At 36.9% G+C, this 18,608-nt stretch overlaps 1 protein-coding gene and 1 non-coding gene across 2 annotated transcripts; one reads left to right on the top strand and one right to left on the bottom strand.

The window, feature by feature from the left end:
* Positions 1 to 1,669: 1,669 nt before the first annotated feature.
* LOC133518213 (uncharacterized) lies at positions 1,670 to 17,044 on the top strand. Its single transcript, XM_061851842.1, has 19 exons — positions 1,670 to 1,712; positions 2,251 to 2,426; positions 2,898 to 3,058; positions 3,813 to 4,192; positions 4,293 to 4,516; positions 5,084 to 5,186; positions 6,819 to 6,946; positions 7,174 to 7,319; positions 7,937 to 8,081; positions 8,455 to 8,604; positions 9,931 to 10,071; positions 11,101 to 11,366; positions 12,127 to 12,348; positions 12,666 to 12,849; positions 13,210 to 13,405; positions 13,538 to 14,298; positions 14,725 to 14,917; positions 15,479 to 15,592; positions 16,598 to 17,044. The coding sequence occupies exons 1-19, from the start codon at positions 1,670 to 1,672 to the stop codon at positions 16,666 to 16,668; spliced, it is 3,804 nt and encodes a 1,267-aa protein (XP_061707826.1). The 3' UTR covers positions 16,669 to 17,044.
* Positions 17,045 to 18,281: 1,237 nt separating this feature from the next.
* Trnan-auu (transfer RNA asparagine (anticodon AUU)) lies at positions 18,282 to 18,354 on the bottom strand. Its single transcript has one exon. It is a non-coding gene; the product is annotated as a tRNA-Asn (tRNA).
* Positions 18,355 to 18,608: the final 254 nt, after the last annotated feature.

Below are 18,608 nucleotides of genomic sequence, written 5' to 3'. Positions count from 1 at the left end.
TGCCCTATCTTGGAGTTGCTCACGGGTGGTTGCTATAAGGCAGAGGTCATATGCAAAGTCGCTATCCTCGAGATCTTTTTCAGATGTCCAAGGCAAACCTCTTCGATCTCTGCTGGTAACCCTGCACATCACGTCATCGAGCACCATCAGAAACAACAGTGGAGAAAGCAAACCACCCTGTTTGACGCCTGCTGTGACATCTATACTCTCCGTGAGTTTTCCCTTGTGAAGCACTCTACACGAAGATCCATGTGCTTAAGTACTCGTATAAGTTAATTTAAGTAGTATTTGTAAAATCATTTTTAAGCGTAGAACCAATTTTAAAAATTATTTTTTTGGTTAAATTGATATATATACAGATTGGTCCCGTTTTTGTTAAAACTCAGTTCTGATGATGGGATCCATGATAAATCGAGGGAACTCTTCAAATGTGAAAGGCATACATATAATGATTTTGGTAGTTTGATCAACAAGTCAAGCATTTACATTTAAATAAGTTACATTTGATAAAGTGGAACTGCTGATGATGATCAGAATGGAACTCTTCAACAACGCATAGTTCACGTTTGGCGATTTGTCCTCTTCGCTGTGTTTGTTAAGCAAATTAGATTTTCAAGACAATTTTTTAAATTTCATTGTATGAAATCCAAAATCAACAATAATCTTTCTTTCACCGATCTCCCGCATTGATGTCGGTTTTTTTTTCTTAAAAATTATTCATGTATATTTTTCACAATCCAGCCGCGTTTTTTTTGTTTTTGCGTCTAACGACATTCCCAAAGTACCTAAACGTACTGTCTTCGTGTAAAGTCTTCTCTTGTTTGCCACTAAGGTAGTAGGTATAAAAAAACGAGTATGAAATCGCGATCTAAATTTCACACTAATGATATGACGTTTTGATTAGTATAAAACAGGATTTCAAATCACGGCTAACTTTTTGTATTACATTTTATAACTTTTGGGACAGAAGACAGAACATGGCCTGACTAAGTATATATTAACGCATTTTAAATCACGAACAAAAAAAAGGTAGGTTATCCGATTTGTATGCAATGCCAGTAGATCCTTTTCAATTAGTAATTAAATTTACTTAATTTGCGTCGTTGATCTGTATTATTTAATTGCGATAAGAACAATTTACATTGTAGTTTCACAATATAGTTTAAGAGCTGTCACTGACTTTTTTTAATAGATTATTTCAGTATAATGTACACTTTTTTAAATTATACCTTTCATTCTCGATATTTTAGTAACTATGAGAGCTCTAAAAGAAGCTAAATTGATTTTCATATCATTCGCCCCGCGCTATTGAAAGTGGACACCGAAGCCTATAAGCGTTTGTAACTTACGCAGTGTCACAGGATATACCGAACATTTATAAATACAAAGATTCACTATCATGACATGTTAAAAGACAAATGCAAGCCCTTCGCTGGCTTCGTTTGGCTGATTTAAGTTCTATCAAGAACTTTAAATAAATAAATAAAATAGAAAAAGATACCTCTTAGCTTACTCATACATAATAACTTAATTCCTCGACAAATGATTATGCAAATAACAGACAAGTATAATGATGAAATTGCCCTCCATCCGACACAAACTAGGTACATCCATCTTGCATTGGCGTTCGGGTGCCTAATCGAGCATTTCAATGTTGCACGTTGGCGCAATGGACCGAATCACGTTCAAAGTTAACGGGGAACCATGTTCAGGTAAGGATTGTGTTTTTAACTAACTATTAATATTTGAAGACCATCCTTTGAACTCTTTAATTTGAATAATTTCATGAATTGACACAAACTACCTAGAAATTAGTTATCCAACTGTTATCCATAAAAATAAACACGCTAAACAGTCTGAACATGACACAAAGGAAACATAAATATGTGCGGTAAATCAAGGTGCTCGTACATACCACCAAAGTCCAAGCATATAATTTTCAAAATTCCAACTTAGAGAATATGGCATGACCTTTCGCCAAAATTATGCCAATTTGATATACATATTATGATTATGATAGGTAGTGACAACAACATTAGAAACAAAAAAGAAAATTTACTTTTAGAAAAACTAGTGGAGTAAACAGCTGGTGCGGTATTGCCACATTTTCAAATAGGATAAATAGTTTATTTTTATTTTAAACTAGTAATGTACGCACTGCTACGCCAGTGATACCGAGTTTAGCAACGTAGGTTTCCCTGATATAATCTGCGATCACATTTTGATATGATAAATAAATAAAAAATCTCTTACCAGTGAGTTCCGAGGTAGACTCGGACACGTCAGTGAACGACTACGTGCGCGACACTCTTAACCTCCATGGCACAAAGTTCATGTGCAAGGAGGGTGGCTGTGGATCATGCATCGTCAACGTCACCATCCCGGACCCCTATACAGGCGGCCGACGAACTATGGCCATCAATTCTGTGAGATTACTTCCATCACCATCACCAGCTACTACTGGCCACAGGTTTTCACAAGGGTTTAGGCTAAAGTCCCTACGCTAGCCCAATGCGGACACATTCATTTCAATTTATTTGCAAATTTGTTTCTTCGGAATATTTTGTTTAGTTGAAGAGCTCATTTACGTACGGTTCACATTTAACAATTTTCCCTGATAAACCCATGCAAGCCTTTATTTGTTTGGATGAGGATAAACAGATTTTAATAATGCGTGAAAAAACAGTCCAGTTTGCGACCGTGAACATCATACGAGTGGGTATGCATACGATTCAAGACTTGCTCTGTGCATTTCTTGAACTATTTCCATAATTGTCCATTAAGACGCTTTTTCCCGATTTTGTTGAGTGCCACGCCAAACCAAGTTTCGGACTCAAAACTTTTTTACTTATTTATTGTTTTTGTAGCAACACTAGAGTCATTTTATTTCTTAACAGTGTTTAGTATCAATAACATCATGTCAAGACTGGGAGATCAAGACTGTAGAGGGGATCGGCGACCGCCGAAAAGGGTACCACCCCGTCCAACGTGCGCTAGCAGAACACAATGGCACACAATGCGGGTTCTGTAGCCCCGGCTGGGTTATGAGTATGTACAGGTAAAACTAACATTCTTAATAAAACTTGAATAAGGTCCAAATTGCTTCTGCCTAAACTCCTAACAATCTCGCTCTCACTCTCACTCACTCACTCTTAGTTTCGCCATGTCCGTCTGTCGGTCCGTCCGCGGCATTGCTTCGTGATTGTTAGTGCTAGAAAACTGCAATTTGGCATAGATACATACATAAATCATGCATGACAATAGAACGGTAAAACAAAAGTACTATAAAGTTTTTTTAGGGTATACAAAATGATATATATTTTTTCTTTCTTCTTCTTTCTAACTTTTTAACCTTTGAGCCAGTCGGAAATCGTAAAACAAAAGCTTGATAAAATATTTTCAATGAAAACTATAGCGAACATGATCGGTCCAGCTGTTTTTGAATTATTGCAAAAAGTCTTCTCTTCTTAGTAAAAAGAAAGACGTACAAAAAGCGCTGCGTAAGTCCTCCCGTATGCTTGTAATGTACATGATACTTACTAATAGCCCCAGTTTAACCTATTCTGATAGAATGGTAACTACAGAACCATACACTGAGCATGGCCTGACATGCTCTTGGCTGATTTTTTGATTTCTGACCAGTTAAAACTTAATCCCTTCATCATCTTGTCTCTAACTCTCCACAATCGAACTTGTAGTGGCCGTTTCGGTCGATAATGACTGTTTTAGAATATTTATATCCTTTACGTGTCACTATTGGACATTCCTTAAATCCATTGCTCTAAACCATTAAGTACCTAAATATTTTTCAGCTTGCTGGAGTCAAACCATTACGATCTCACCCAGTTACAGATAGAACAATCACTCGGTAGTAACATATGTCGTTGCACCGGCTATCGTCCCATTCTTGACGCGTTTAAGACCTTCGCAAAAGATGCACCGAAACCTGATCACCTAACTGAAATAGAAGACATAGAAAACCTTAAAATATGTAACAAAACTTGTGGCAAACAATGCGTTGGCAAAGATTGGTGTTTAGTTGACAAAATTGAAAATGGAATTAATGAAGTGAAAAAAATTATTTTGAAAGACAAACGTACATTTTACATAGTCTATGATCTCAAACAAATTTTTGAGATTTTAAATAAGGAAGGCGATAATTATATGTTAATTGGAGGAAATACTGGAAAAGGTAAGGGATAAAGAATAGAAAATTACAAACAACTAATCTTCCAAATGTTACCAGAGTAGTTCCGTTTATACCACACAAATATTGTTATTTTGTCTTCTAGGGGCCTACCCAATATTCTCATATCCACGTGTCCTTATAGACATAAGCAGAGTTCTGGAACTAAAGACGCACGTAGTGGATCAGAACCTAGTGCTGGGAGCTGCGACCACCCTGAATGACACGATATCGATCTTCTACGAGATCTCACATCAGCGAGAGGAATTTAGTTATCTTGCTCTGCTTGCCGACCATATAACATTAGTGGCCCATATCCCTGTTAGAAATGTAAGTACCAACCTAATAAGGGACAACCTTATTTTGATAGGATTGGATGTTTTTTTCTTTCTTTGTCGTCCGTCTCATCAAGTGCACTTCCTGCCTGAGGACCCGAGGCTGGACTTTCACAGTCTGAATTCGCAGGAGAATTCATCATCTTGGTAAATTAAGGTTCTTAATTCCAATCAAGTATTTTGTGACCAGCGCTAAGCATTAAGAATAATTATGAAAATGAATATTATGGAATCCGACCATACATATTTCCATGCATTATCTGTGGAGGAGCAGACGCACGCTGGAATCGGATTATGAATTTGTCAGTTGACATTCTTGAGAGACAAAATGAGACGGACGCTCGTGAGAGAGCTGATCAATCGGATTTTTTATGACATATGTGAGGCAAAGCAGCGGAATCGGACTATTAATTCCGTTGCGAAAGACTGTGTAAGGCCAGCCTTATACGTGGAAAGCACCTCAAAAATTCTAATTTGGTCGGCTACTGCTCGCATCCATACTTGTTCGTAAATTACAGGATTTGTTCAATACAAGAACTCACTTGAACCTTCATGTTTCCAGATAGGTACCATAGCAGGCAACCTTATGGTTAAACACAGAGTTCCCGTGTTTTCGTCTGACTTATTCTTACTGTTGGAGACTATTGGAGCTGTTCTTGTTGTCGGTATGTCAATGTTCTATATACAATATAACAAAGTCAATACAGAATAATGCAAATATAACTGCATAACACTATTTCTACGAGAAAGTGGTGCAGCACACGGCCCAAATGTGTTCATAACTCCAGTAAAGTTAATATTTAATCATTTAAACAAACAGAGTTACGAAAGATAGTACAATAATGTTAAAAAGGCTCCGTTGTACATAATGATGATTTTATATAATAATAAAAATAGGGAGAACAGATATTATAATGGGCAACGAAACGGTATGAATAAAATTTTACCATAATATAAATATTCGGTACGTAATGATAAGAATGATCACTAAATACAAACCAACTGCCATGGAGAAGATGGATATACAAAGCAAATATATTATATTGGGTACTTTAAGACCTATGTCCAACCTCCTATTTCTCTATTGATATCAGACTAAAATTATTATTAACACGTTAAATGCGAAGCTGCATTTTTGTAAACTCTCCCCCAGTGCGTTAAAACCCATGAGAGTCCTGTATTGAACTTTCTCGCTGTGCGTAACAAGTCAATTAGACCTTGTAGGAAGGGTTTTATATTTTACCTAAAATATCTTTACTAAATATATGTATGAAATTTAATGATGACAATGTTTAGTCTAATAACTAATCTACCTTATACTGCCTTCGCCGAAGTTGATGACTGTTCATTGAGCTTTTATATACGAAGTAATCAACAGGTCAAAATTGACTTATAACGCACAGCCAAGACTAGCACAGGTAAAAGTGTCGATGATTCAGTAGTGATGGGAAAGATAAACAAATATATCGAAACAATTGATTACTTTATTACTATATATTTTTTAATTTTAACAAACAATTTATAATTTTTTTACTACACCTATAGCCTTGAAGGCAATTAATTACAAATTTGAATATATTTCATTGAAATAGTCCAAACACATATTTTTTTGACATTCCAGACACATCGTAAATTTATTTTTCACCTTTAGTTTTGTTTAATTCACGGCTAATCATCGTTTTTCGCAGTTTTTGGTAGCATCCTGTACATGCTTTTCTTTTTTGTCCTTTTTCTAGTGTATACATTTTTGCTTTTTGCTGTGTCTGCATTTCTTTAACATTGGTTTCGTCTTAGAAATAAACTTTGAAAGATAAGGCTCAGTAAAGTAGATTTCGTTTTTTTATTAAGGGCTGCAATGTATACAATCCATGCGTTTATAACATTGATAACAGGGTAACAACACTAATGCACTCTGCATACCTGCAATGCTATACAAGGCCGTACACAACAGGTCATATAGGCCCTGTTCCGCACTGGAATTAGCAAAAGTTTTAATCTGGTGCGCACATACATGACTATAAAAAAAATAAATTATCACACCATTATCGCCTTCGCACCAGGGAGATTTTACGTATTTCGGTCGCCGCACCAGGCGAATATCCAGTACAGGGTCAGAGTGACCTGTTTCGCAGTGAACGTGTTAATAGTGTAATTACGGAGAAGACAAAGAGCATATAATCACTAAGTTCTAGAAGACTCATACGATTTGACAGTTCAGGGATATTGATACTTCTATCATGACTATACAATTTTCAGCCGCCAGTATTCCTTTAGGAACTTATTTTTTATTTTTCTAGTTGATAAAAATGGAATGGTACATTTAGTGACACCAGCTGAGTTCCTTCACCTGGATATGGCGGGCAAACTTATTACAGAAATCAGGATACCACCGTACTCGCATAATTATCGCTTTGTGTCATTCAAGGTACTTACATAAGTATTATATTTGCTAAATTTATACATTCTAGCCTGCAATATAAACATGAAATAAATGAAAAAGAAAGCTATAGCCAAAAAGCGACAAATGATAAGAAACATACGTCTCTCCCTCGAAAATCTCTCTCTATATTTAATATAAATATATAACATCCCTCTGGACGTGTTTCGCTTAATGGACAATAAGACATTCTGAATCGTTTTTCTCTGTTCCAGATCATGCCGCGAGGTCAGAGTGCACATGCGCAAGTAAACGCGGCGTTTCTCTACGAGTTCCACCATGATGGCGAGACCGTACGCTCTGCCAGGATCGTCATCGGAGGTATCTCAGCTACCTTCGTGCATGCTTCACACACTGAGGAGTAAGCCAGTATTTGCAGTAATACTAAAATATGTACGAAGCATGTATATTATTTATAGCATACATAGATACATACTTCGTATATGATAAGTCATGAAGTATCTTACCTCGACGGAGAAAAGGGTGCGGCTTCGACTGTATGGTCATGTCATGGGTGTCTTGGCAGTGTCCGTGCATTTTTCACATAGAGAGAAGTAATAATATAATTTGAGTAAATTTTCCCAACGAATCCAGTAACAACGACGAGACGGCGCTTTTTTTATACTACGTCGGTGGCAAACAAGCATACGGCCCACTTGATGGTAAGCAGTCTCCGTACCCTATGGACACCTGCAACTCCAGAGGTGTTACATCAAAGATCAAAGATCGTAATCAGTGACATCTCGACAAAACATGTGGGGAGTAATTTTTATGATCACTTGTATTTATTTGTATAAATGTCAAAATTCAACAGGTTCTATCTGTCCTCTATATTTACCTAAAAGTTTGGCTTTCTATAGTATCTATTTAGCTTTTAATTGAAACATCTAGAGGACCTTGTGACGATCTAAATGGAAGCCGAGAGTTCAGCATTCTGATTATAATTCTGAAACTGTTAAGCTTCTTCCATGTGTCCAGATACGTGGTCGGCAAGAAAATCTTCACAGATGAGGTGCTGCAAGGAGCGCTGAAGGTGTTGGAACAAGAACTGAAGCCTGAGGAAATCGCCGGAGAATTCAAACCTGAGTATAGAAAGAAGTGTGCATTGGGACTTTTTTACAAGGTAAGCAGAAGGAACAAACAATCCCGCTACATTTTATATAAAAAGTTACTATTAGCATGAATATGTTGTGAAATTAACTCACGGCACAATTTCCCTTTTTTTATATACTACGTCGGTGGCAAACAAGCATACGGCCCACCTGATGGTAAGCAGCCTCCGTAGCCTATGTACGCCTGCAACTCCAGAGGAGTTACATGCGCGTTGCCGACCCTAAACCCACCCCCCCCTCGTTGAGCTCTGGCAACCTTACTCACCGGCAGGAACACAACACTATGAACCACTAACACACAACACAACACTATTCCCTGTTAACAAGATTTTAAAAACAGCACCCATATGCACAATTTAGCTAACTAATATAATTCATGTCCAGGGTCTTCTGATTCTGATTCCTGAGAACCGACTGAACCCTCGTTATCGCTCGGGGACGCGACGCCTGCGAAGGACGAGACCTTTGTCCAAAGGGTCCCAAGAATTTAATACTAATCCCCTCATCTGGCCTATTACGGAACCTTCACCTAAAGTAAGAGACACCTTATAAACATATATTATGATGGCAACTCTTTTCAGAAATAAAAATTTAATAACATGCAACACAATGAGTTCATCTACCTACTTAAGGTAGTCTATATCCTTATGAAAAGGAGAAGTCACCGCGAGCGCGACGGAGACATTTACCTAAAATTCTCAAATCTGAGAAGGAGCTCAGCTGGTATTTCCTCTTAAGAGGCTGTCAATACCTAAAGCGCGCACACTGTCTATTTCTATCGGAGTAAATGAGATAGCACTGTCGCATATTACTGGGCCTAGGCAAGGGAATAATAAGAAAAATATTTAAATAAAAAAAGTGGATTATTAGTGTAATATTTTACTCAACCACGGTTTAGATATAAATGTTTTGAAATTGTGATTTTAATTGCAGACCCATAAGTCAAAACAATAAAGACATAAAACCGTTTAATTGTGATTTTAAGACCAATCTTTGCAATTATTTTCTATCGAGCCGATTTCGTTCAATCATGTATCGAGTACAACCACGGTCTTTGAAATATAATTAATATGAACATATATTTTTCTTACTTGACTAAAACAAATAGTCTTTCTTAAAAAAACTGATTAAGTATCACCAATTTCAAGGACATTGGGTGTTGAGAGCCTTAAGATTAGGGTTTTTCTTTACCCGTGAATCTCGAGATTTAACTAACTAATCAACGACATACATAATGTTATTTTTTGGTACAATGTTGCAGGGTATATTTACACTTCGTCTAATATACCCTGCAATAATTATTATAAACAAAAAAACATAATTGTTCTAACTAGTGATATTACATAATTATATGTATAAGGTTAGGTTAGGTTAAAACTGTGACCCCATAACAAACGAATATTTACTAAAAAGTGGGTTAGGTTAGAACTGCAACCCCGCCAAAAAAAAAGAATGTTTATGATTGTATAAACTAGTACGTTATATTAAAAAATTATATATAACAGTAGCCAGTATACAATATGCCTAGATACTAGTAAACATTATATTAAAAGAGACATTATGTCAATCACGGTTTAGATTAAATCATAATAGGTATAACAAAATCACCGTATAATAATAGTTACATTATAAAAAATATTTACATTATATAAAATGGCGTTATGGCAAGTGTATGATAGTTTTTGTCATAATTAGGTACACAGGGTGTTTATTTAGTCACCTGCAATATTTTACGGGGTGAATATATAGGTCATACTGAGCAACTTTTACTACATGGGACCAACCCCGAAATCGTGAAAAAAAAAAATTGGCTGTTTCATATATTTTGGCTGTCTATGGGAAAGTTATATTTTTTTACAGGTAGATGCATTGATCCAATGTGCAGGTGAAGCAAAGTACGTGAACGACCTATCAACACAGCCCCGCGAGGTTTTCTGCGCTTTCGTCACCTCGGACATCTGCACCGGAGAGATCCTGGAAATTGATCCTTCACCCGCATTGGCAAGCATTTTCACAAACTTTTGTTTATAGTTTTACATGACCGGATCATGTGTTTATATGTTAATGAATTTTCATCACACTTGTTGGACAAAGGCATCTACATACCTATTGTTTCCGCGGGAGTTGTAGCTTGTGGTAAAAAAAAACTATAACTCCCTCGGGAGTTATGCCTTTTTCAATTATTTCACTAATTAGTACGAACCTAATTAATAATACTGACGTTTATATTTTTGTTTATTATGTTAAAAAATATTTAACTTTTCCAATTTAATAGCTGTTTAAAATATTTTTACAGAGTTTTCAATCGTGGCTTAGTTCCGGATATACCAGTATAGGTCTGTGCTTTCGATGCCTAACCTGTCAAAGAACGACAATATGGCGGACAAAAGTTGAAAATGTCAGCGTATTTAAGAATTATTTCGCTTAAAATTTAGTTTTTCCTCGCAAGTGTGATGAAAAACATTGTAAGCGGGGGTAAGAATATTGCAAACTCGAGTTTTTATTGCACTCCACTTACCCCCCCTCGTTGCACTATCTACTATTGTATACCTGCTTGTACCTCTTTAACCCACATCTTGATCGTGTCGCGATTACCCAATACCTACACCATATTTAGCCTAACGAAACTCTGCCATCGCTTCCTGAAATAGGCCTCAGACGCTAATGACAGTAAAGGCAAATTGAGAAAAATAAGGCTGCCTATCCACTGTTGCGGAGCGGAGAGGAGACGTGGGGAATCAACCAATAGTATTGTTTCTAATAGCGGAGCAACCAATGCTATTGGTTGATTTCCCACGTCTTAGCTCACATCTCCGCTCCGCTCGCTCTGCCTCAGTGGACAGACCGTCTAACAATTAGTAACTCTGTTATACATACATAACTAGTTGAAATATAATTTGAATGTTTCTTAACTTTACAACTTTTATATTAAAAATGAAGCTGTTGTCCAATTAAAATCCCTAACCTTCTTTCAACTTTCATTCTAATACTTATAATTAATGTTGTACTTAAGGGTTTTATCCTTTTCAGAAACTACCGGGTGTCGTTGCTTTTTTCTCAGCAAAAGATATACCGGGACCAAATAATTTTCTACCACCTCAAGTACCGACACTTATAACTAAAGAAGAAATTTTTAGCGATGGTCAGATAAAGTATTACGACCAACCCATCGGGGTTATAGTCGCAGAAACTGACAAACTAGCTAACCGGGCTGCTCTGCTGGTCCATGTCAAATATAAGAAAGATACGAGAAAACCAGTTTTAACTATAGCAGAAGCCATAAAAGAACCTAATAGGTAATAAATAGCAGATACCTAGCGTTTATAACCTCCTCTATTTATCAAAGACAGGGTGATTTCTAAATTGAAAGTGCCCGTCAGCCCTGTCGGCTGCTGGTAGAACCTTCTCATTTTCTTCCTCGTTTCCTCATGACTGAAGGGTCGCGACCACATGAGACCGTTATTTCGTGCACCAAAGCTCTCCATTCTACACAATTTTCCGCCTTCCTAATAATAGGCGCCTGTTTAGATCCCTGTGTAAATGCTGGTAGTAACAAAACGTCAAAATATATAGTACCAAGAACCTTCAATAAAATTGTTAAAATAAACATTTTGTTTACAATAACAATATACATGGATATATACAGAGGATTACTATAACTAGCTTAAATCTAAAATAGGCCCTTGAGAAATTGAATGCTGGCGGCATTTCCTCGTTGTATCGCAATACTGATACGTTGTGCGAGGAAGACAAGACATGCCTAAATTCACAACACAACACCATAGACATAGTCTTCGAGCAGTAAGTACCTTAGCATAAGTAAAATGTTGTAATAATTCATTTGATACCTATTTAGATTAAAATGCTTTTTCGGATAGCGTAAGCTATTAAAAAAAAATCACAAAGACTATCGCACCATACACCACACGAAAGTACAAACTAAGAGAATGTGACCCGTGGACCTGAATAAGTTGTATTTGTATTTTCTTTTGTCTTATATTTTTTACTGCGACCGACAGTATAAATAAATTCATGAGTATAAATTATGTATTCCAGGGTATCATTATACTATGCCCTACCAGCACGTAACACAGGTGCAAACGTGCAAAGAGTTATCAAGGACTATAACAGGATATTACATCAGTACCACTTCTCAATGGAGACGCTTCACAGCGTGACCAGGCCTAGTGACGATGGTCTGGACGCATACATCAGCTCGCAGTGGCCTGACGCCGTACAAACCGCCATGTCATCCGTTCTGGATATTCAATCTAATCGGTGAGTCGATTATTAAAAGAAAAAAAACCACCAGGTGTTTGGAATATTCGGCTAATTTCAACAGAGAAATGACAGCGTTTGGAGGAAACAGTTTCTTGTAGGGGCAGGTTGTTAACATGAACATGAAGCACGAAAAGACGTACAAGGTACAATAACGACCGTCGAAAACGGGTAGTGCACATCAATCGGTGAGATGAGGGCTCTTTATTCGAGACCACTATTCAGCAGAGATTGTTTTGCCTAAAATAATCTTACTGTCAGGTGAATGTTTTGACTCGTTGCTTAATTAAGTTCCGTTCCTTTCCGTCGTTTTCCAGCATAAGCCTAGTAATACCCCGGAACGGTGGTGGATATGGAATAAAGCTATCTCGAGCTGGCTGGAATGCCACAACGTGTGCATTAGTCACTTATCTGACGAATCGACCCTGTCGCTTTACCATGAGCATCCAGTCCATGATGAGAGTCCTAGGGAAGAGGCCTCCGGTAACTCTAGAATTTGAGGTTAGACAGTCAGCTTTATTAAGTACAACATCATTGTGACCATATTTTCCTTCAGTTTTCCTTGCTTTGACCTTGTTTTAATTCCTTATTGGATAATGTATATTTTATTCGCTTTATTGATGCCATTGGATCATTGTGTCAAGTTCAGAGTGTATCTGCAATCAGTACTTTCTTGGTGCAGAACTTAACACATAAGCATACGTATGATTTGAATAATGGCAATAATGGCGGCAATATTAAAATTCATCCTAGGTTTACTTTTTCATCAATTCTCATTACTATTTCTCATCATATATCAGATTCAAATCAGATGCTTATAACAAGGAAAAATGCAATGTTTTGCGATATTAACTTTTCCAGGTGGGCGTTGATGACAGAGGTGAAATTCAGTACCTGGAATACCACATGTACGAGGACCACGGCTACGTGTTCGGTGACCAATTTGTCATTCTAGCACCACCCGCTATTAAAAATTGCTACGAGAATTCACGCTGGTCAATGAAGATTTTTAATGTTCTGACAGATACGGCTGCCGCCACGTGGATGAGGTCACCAGGTACTCAACACGAATAAAATATTTTATTTTATGGAATTTGATAAATTAAATGAAACTCTTACTATAAATTGTGATTTCAATATATGAGACTTACTGAGGAGTTAAAATGGCAAATATTGTTTTTAATTTAAGGTACCTTTGAAGCAATTTCACATACCGAAATGATGATGGAGGAAATATCCTACGTACTAGACAGAGACCCCGTGGAGGTACGTCGTGCTAATCTTAACCCACAATATCAGGAAGTCTCTGAAATGCTCGATGAACTGTTGCAAGACAGAGAATATTATAAAAGGAAAAGAGAAGTTGACGAATTCAACTCCAGAAACCGTTGGAAAAAAAGAGGAATACGAATTTCCCTCATGAGTTGGTCGACTCCAATTGCTTGCGGATATCAAGTTGATTTAAACGTGTTACATAGTGACGGAACTGTTATTGTAAAACATGGAGCCATAGAGATCGGTCAAGGGGTGAATACTAAAGTGATTCAAGTAATCGCATACACTTTGAATATTTCTACGGACATGGTGAAAGTAAAAGCAAATGATTCAGCAAATGTAAATAGTTTCACAACTGGCGGGAGTAGAAGTTCAAGTTCGGTGTGTCTTGGTGCTATTAAGTGTTGTCAGTTGCTGCTTGATAGGTTATCAGCGATCAGAGAGACACTGAACAACCCTACTTGGGCATTGTTGGTGCAAACCGCATACTTAGCAGGAATCAATCTGCAAGCCAGTTATTACACGACATCAAATGATTTAGTGATTTATAGAACGGGAGCAGTAGCTATGGCTGAGGTTGAGTTAGATATACTTACAGGAGAGCATGAAATTAGGAGAGTCGATATAATTGAAGATGCTGGAACATCGGTCAATCCGGTACTTGATATTGGACAGGTATTTGAAACTTTTAAATAAAATATTCAACATAAGCAGGAGTTTACAGATGTAAAAAGTGTCAATTATTACAATAAAATGTTACATGTGATAAACGGTTTCGCAAGAAAAACTAGCATAATTTAATCATTATGAACAATTTGTACGTTGGCGGGCGTGTATTAAAAAAATGTATTTCAACGGGATAGCGGAAATATCGAAAAACAAACATGTAAATTGAAGGGTGTTTGTAATACAGGCCCGCCAACGTAGAAACTAATAATTATACAAATACGATATGTTTTTCTTGCGAAATCACTTATTTCATTTAAACCAGTAACAATTTTATTGTTACTTAATTGATTGTCAGATTTAGTTATGCAAGCTAGATCCTACAGTATGCAATAAAGGGTTAAGTGTACCATTAAAAAATATTTTATTTTGCAGATCGAAGGTGCCTTTATCGTGGGCATGGGCTACTGGACTACAGAGCACATCATATACGACGAACACACCGGAGAGCTCCTCACGGACCGCACGTGGTTCTACCATGTGCCAAGTTGGGCCGATATACCTCTCGATTTCAGGACCAAGTTGAGGAAAAGTTCTTACAACCCCAGAGACGTTTTTGGAAGTAAAGGCGAGTTCCATTATTTTAAAATATCATAATATTAAACTCATAATAAAAATATAATTCGCGCATTTGTCTATATTATTTCTTTAAAAAAAAATCATTCCTTTTTTTTGTAAAAAGTATTTTACATTAAGCGGGTGCCCCGTAGAAAAATATAACTCGACGAAATAAGCAACACCATTAAGCATAAGTTGGCCTACAATCCACATTTTCACTGATTTGTATTAGCACATAAATATATGAAGTAGACAAAAAAGAATGTAATTTTAGGGGCACTTTGAAAATTTGGACTCTCCATAGAAAATTCTGAATAAAATATATTGGGTTTTTTAGTGGTAGATTTTACATTAAGCGGGTGCCCCGTAGAAAATTAAACTTCAATGAAATAAGGACCACCCGAGTAAGGATAATGGATGAGACTGGCCCAGGATCGGGATAAGTGGCGTACACGAAGAGAGGTCTGTGCCCAGCAGTGGGTGTCTAAGGCTAAAATGATGATGATGGTAGTAATAAGTAAAAAATAAAGTAATATGTATATGTAGTTTTTATAAAATTGTTTGTTAACAGCGGTTGGAGAACCCGCCACATGCTTGTCGATATGCGTGGCGTTTGCTCTCAGAGAAGCTATAGCGGCATCTAGGCAGGAGACTGGATATCCCCGCACGGAGTGGTTCCACGTCGGTATGTACTAAAACAATCAGTTTTAGAGAATGATGTAACTGGATAAAAGTGCATACTTTATTTCGTTCGGAATAAATTGGAAGGTACGCGTGCGTATAGATTGGTACACGCACGTCCAGGTTTGTAGACGGGCCTGGAGCCCGATTTTTGATTTCGAGCGTTCGATTTTGTGTGGCTCCTTTCAATATTATCACCAATACTAGGCATTTAAATTCTACTAATAACATTGAAAACGAGTGGCCAATACCACTAGATTCCCAATGACTATCGCCCGTATTTCAAAAATTTGCATTTCGCCGTTTCCACAGATTTTTGAGTGACGAAATCAAGCGCTCGAAATTCAAAAATCACTCTCTAGTGTGGCTACCACCAGTTTGGCACTGACAAAGACGCTATCAAGAACGTAACTTACTTTCTATGCGTCTCGCTCGTACTCGCATATAATTTCGAGCGAGATGTATGTATAGAAAGCAAAATACGTTCTCGATAGCGTATATGTCAGTTTTGACACTGAACGGGTAGTGATCAGACCTGACCTCGTCTTAAGGCCCCTTAGATTCTTCTCTCACTCTTACTAAGCGGGACCGCAGATATTATGGTTTTGAATTTTAGTTTATTATAAGTTTTAACAAAAAATAAGTAATAAATGAGTTCCCTCAAAAAATAAATTGCGCTATTTTAGAAGCTCTCTTCATATTTTTAGCTTTTATGCATAAAATGTTAAACATTTTAAAAGTGCATTTACGACTTATGCCATTTTTTTATCAAACGAAAGTCAAAAAATCAGGACTCAAATCGATGAAATCACTAGAGAACATAACTAAATTGTTGCAACTAAAAACGTTATAGTTTGACGGGAATAAATATGTATTATATATAAGTTTTAATTTTAATAGATAAAAAAACCGGCACATTTTTTTGAACTCTGTTCTCTGAACCTCAAGCTTAAGGATAAGACTTAAAGTAGTGTTCATATACACTAGTAACTATATTATTTTCTTGCAGATGGCCCGTTCACATTGGAAGCAAACGTGCTATCAGCAGACGTGCGACTTGATGAATTCAAATTCAAATAAAAGTATAATACAATTAATCACCAAACAAATGTACTTTCTATGACCTAATTAACATGACTGCTCACTATAATAATAGATCAGTCACCAAAATTTAATCATCGAATAATTTCAAAACGGTTACTTATAAAAATGTCTAATCTATGGAAAATAATATCAATCACCAAATAATTGTATTAGTTCAAAAAATAACAGATATGTCAGCCTCTGCCGCTCGGCTTACGCTGCATACTGCACGCTATTTACGTACGAAAATTGAAATGAGCACTGGAAAAAAATACGATAATCTATTTTATATTTTTATAATAAATTATTTTCAAGCCACCTTTTTAGCTTTTATTTAGGCCACCTATAGCTACATTTCTGAATAGTGGAGTAATTCGAATCCGAAGAATTGTTAACTTGCCCTGCGGCAAAAATAAACGAAATAATATTAGTTTTCTCTGAAATCCGACTATTGGTATCGACGCACTACTGAACCGGCGTTTGCAATATACTGCCCGCCACATCTATTCAATACTGGACCACAATTAATATCGCAACCTATTAAATTGGCTAACGCGATCCAAGTCACGAGTTAAAGATCACTCGCGTAGCAAAATATAGAACATTCATAAAAGTCAGTAAAATAAGCATACCCCGCATAGACGGGGGCAATTTAAGTTTGATAATAGTGCAAAGGCAAATGAAAGTTGAAAACAAGCAGATATGTATGATTAATATTTAACTGACAAGATATTATTATTTAACTGTATCTTCTTGGATTCCACGGGCCTGTAAATCCCGGTCTTATTATAGGCTTGCGTGGGGATATAGATCCAACACGTAGAGGCCCCTTGGAGAGCTTTAATGTCATATAGAACACCTGCTGGAACCCGTTCACAGGCGCAACAATAGACCCATTGAAGTTTGGGTGGACAATGAGACTGGGTTATTGCAAAGACGTCCGGACACATAACAATGTTTTCACTAGTTATTTATCTTATTATTATTTATTTAATTTGCAAACATATCTGCTTGATTTTCAATTTTCATTTATGTTTGCACTATTTTCAAACCCTAAATTGCCTCCGTTTTTTCCAGGTTATGAAAACAAGTAAACATTCTTTATTGCCCCCAAAATAAAATCAGAAACAATGTTACAGTTTGTTTTACAAGGGGCAAAGTTGTTGCTTAATTCCTCGTGCTAATATTGATATCCCGGTTAAGAGGAAGATTACAAAGTTGGACCACGAGCGTAGCGAGTGGTTGGAATAGTGGAATCTTGGGCGTTACAAAAATTCCAAGGGACGAGGGTTAAACAAACTTTGCTACCGAATGAAACACAAAATTTGTCACCACAAGGAAACCACTAACTGCAAAACTTTATAAAAAAAATCCAAATTAACGCTATCAAAATCATTACAGTCAATTCTCCTAGCCCACATGAGAAAACGATAATTGTAAAAATTTGTATCTAATTCCTTTGCCACTTTTGTAGATAAAATACAACTTTCTCATCAGGTTTTGAAGAATAAATAATGGCTTTACGGACTGGTGTGGTGAAAATAAAATTGCATCTGTTTTCAAGACTTGCAGTGTTGAGCTTAGAATAAATTTATAAGAGGAAAAATTACTGTCCTGGGTGAGATTTGAACTCACTGCCTCTGGATCAATACTCCAGCGCTCTGCCATCTGAGCCACCAAGACCTCATCCCTAGGCAGCAAATTTTTCCACCATATGGGTCTAGGGGACCCTAGCGACATCTACCGTAAGAACGTTACACTTCTTAGACGGCTACCGGAGTTCCAAGTCATATTGGAAATTCACCAGTAACGATGTGCTACCCATACTAATTTATTTTTTAACAAGCAGAAACGTCTGCGAACGATGGTATTAAGCTTAGAATAAATTTAATGATGATGATATAGCAGAGCGCTGGAGTATAGATCCAGAGGCCGTG

The sequence above is a fragment of the Cydia pomonella genome, chromosome 5, assembly GCF_033807575.1.
Source record: "Cydia pomonella isolate Wapato2018A chromosome 5, ilCydPomo1, whole genome shotgun sequence".
NCBI lineage: Eukaryota > Metazoa > Arthropoda > Insecta > Lepidoptera > Tortricidae > Cydia > Cydia pomonella.
This window is presented reverse-complemented; position numbering and strand designations above follow the sequence as displayed.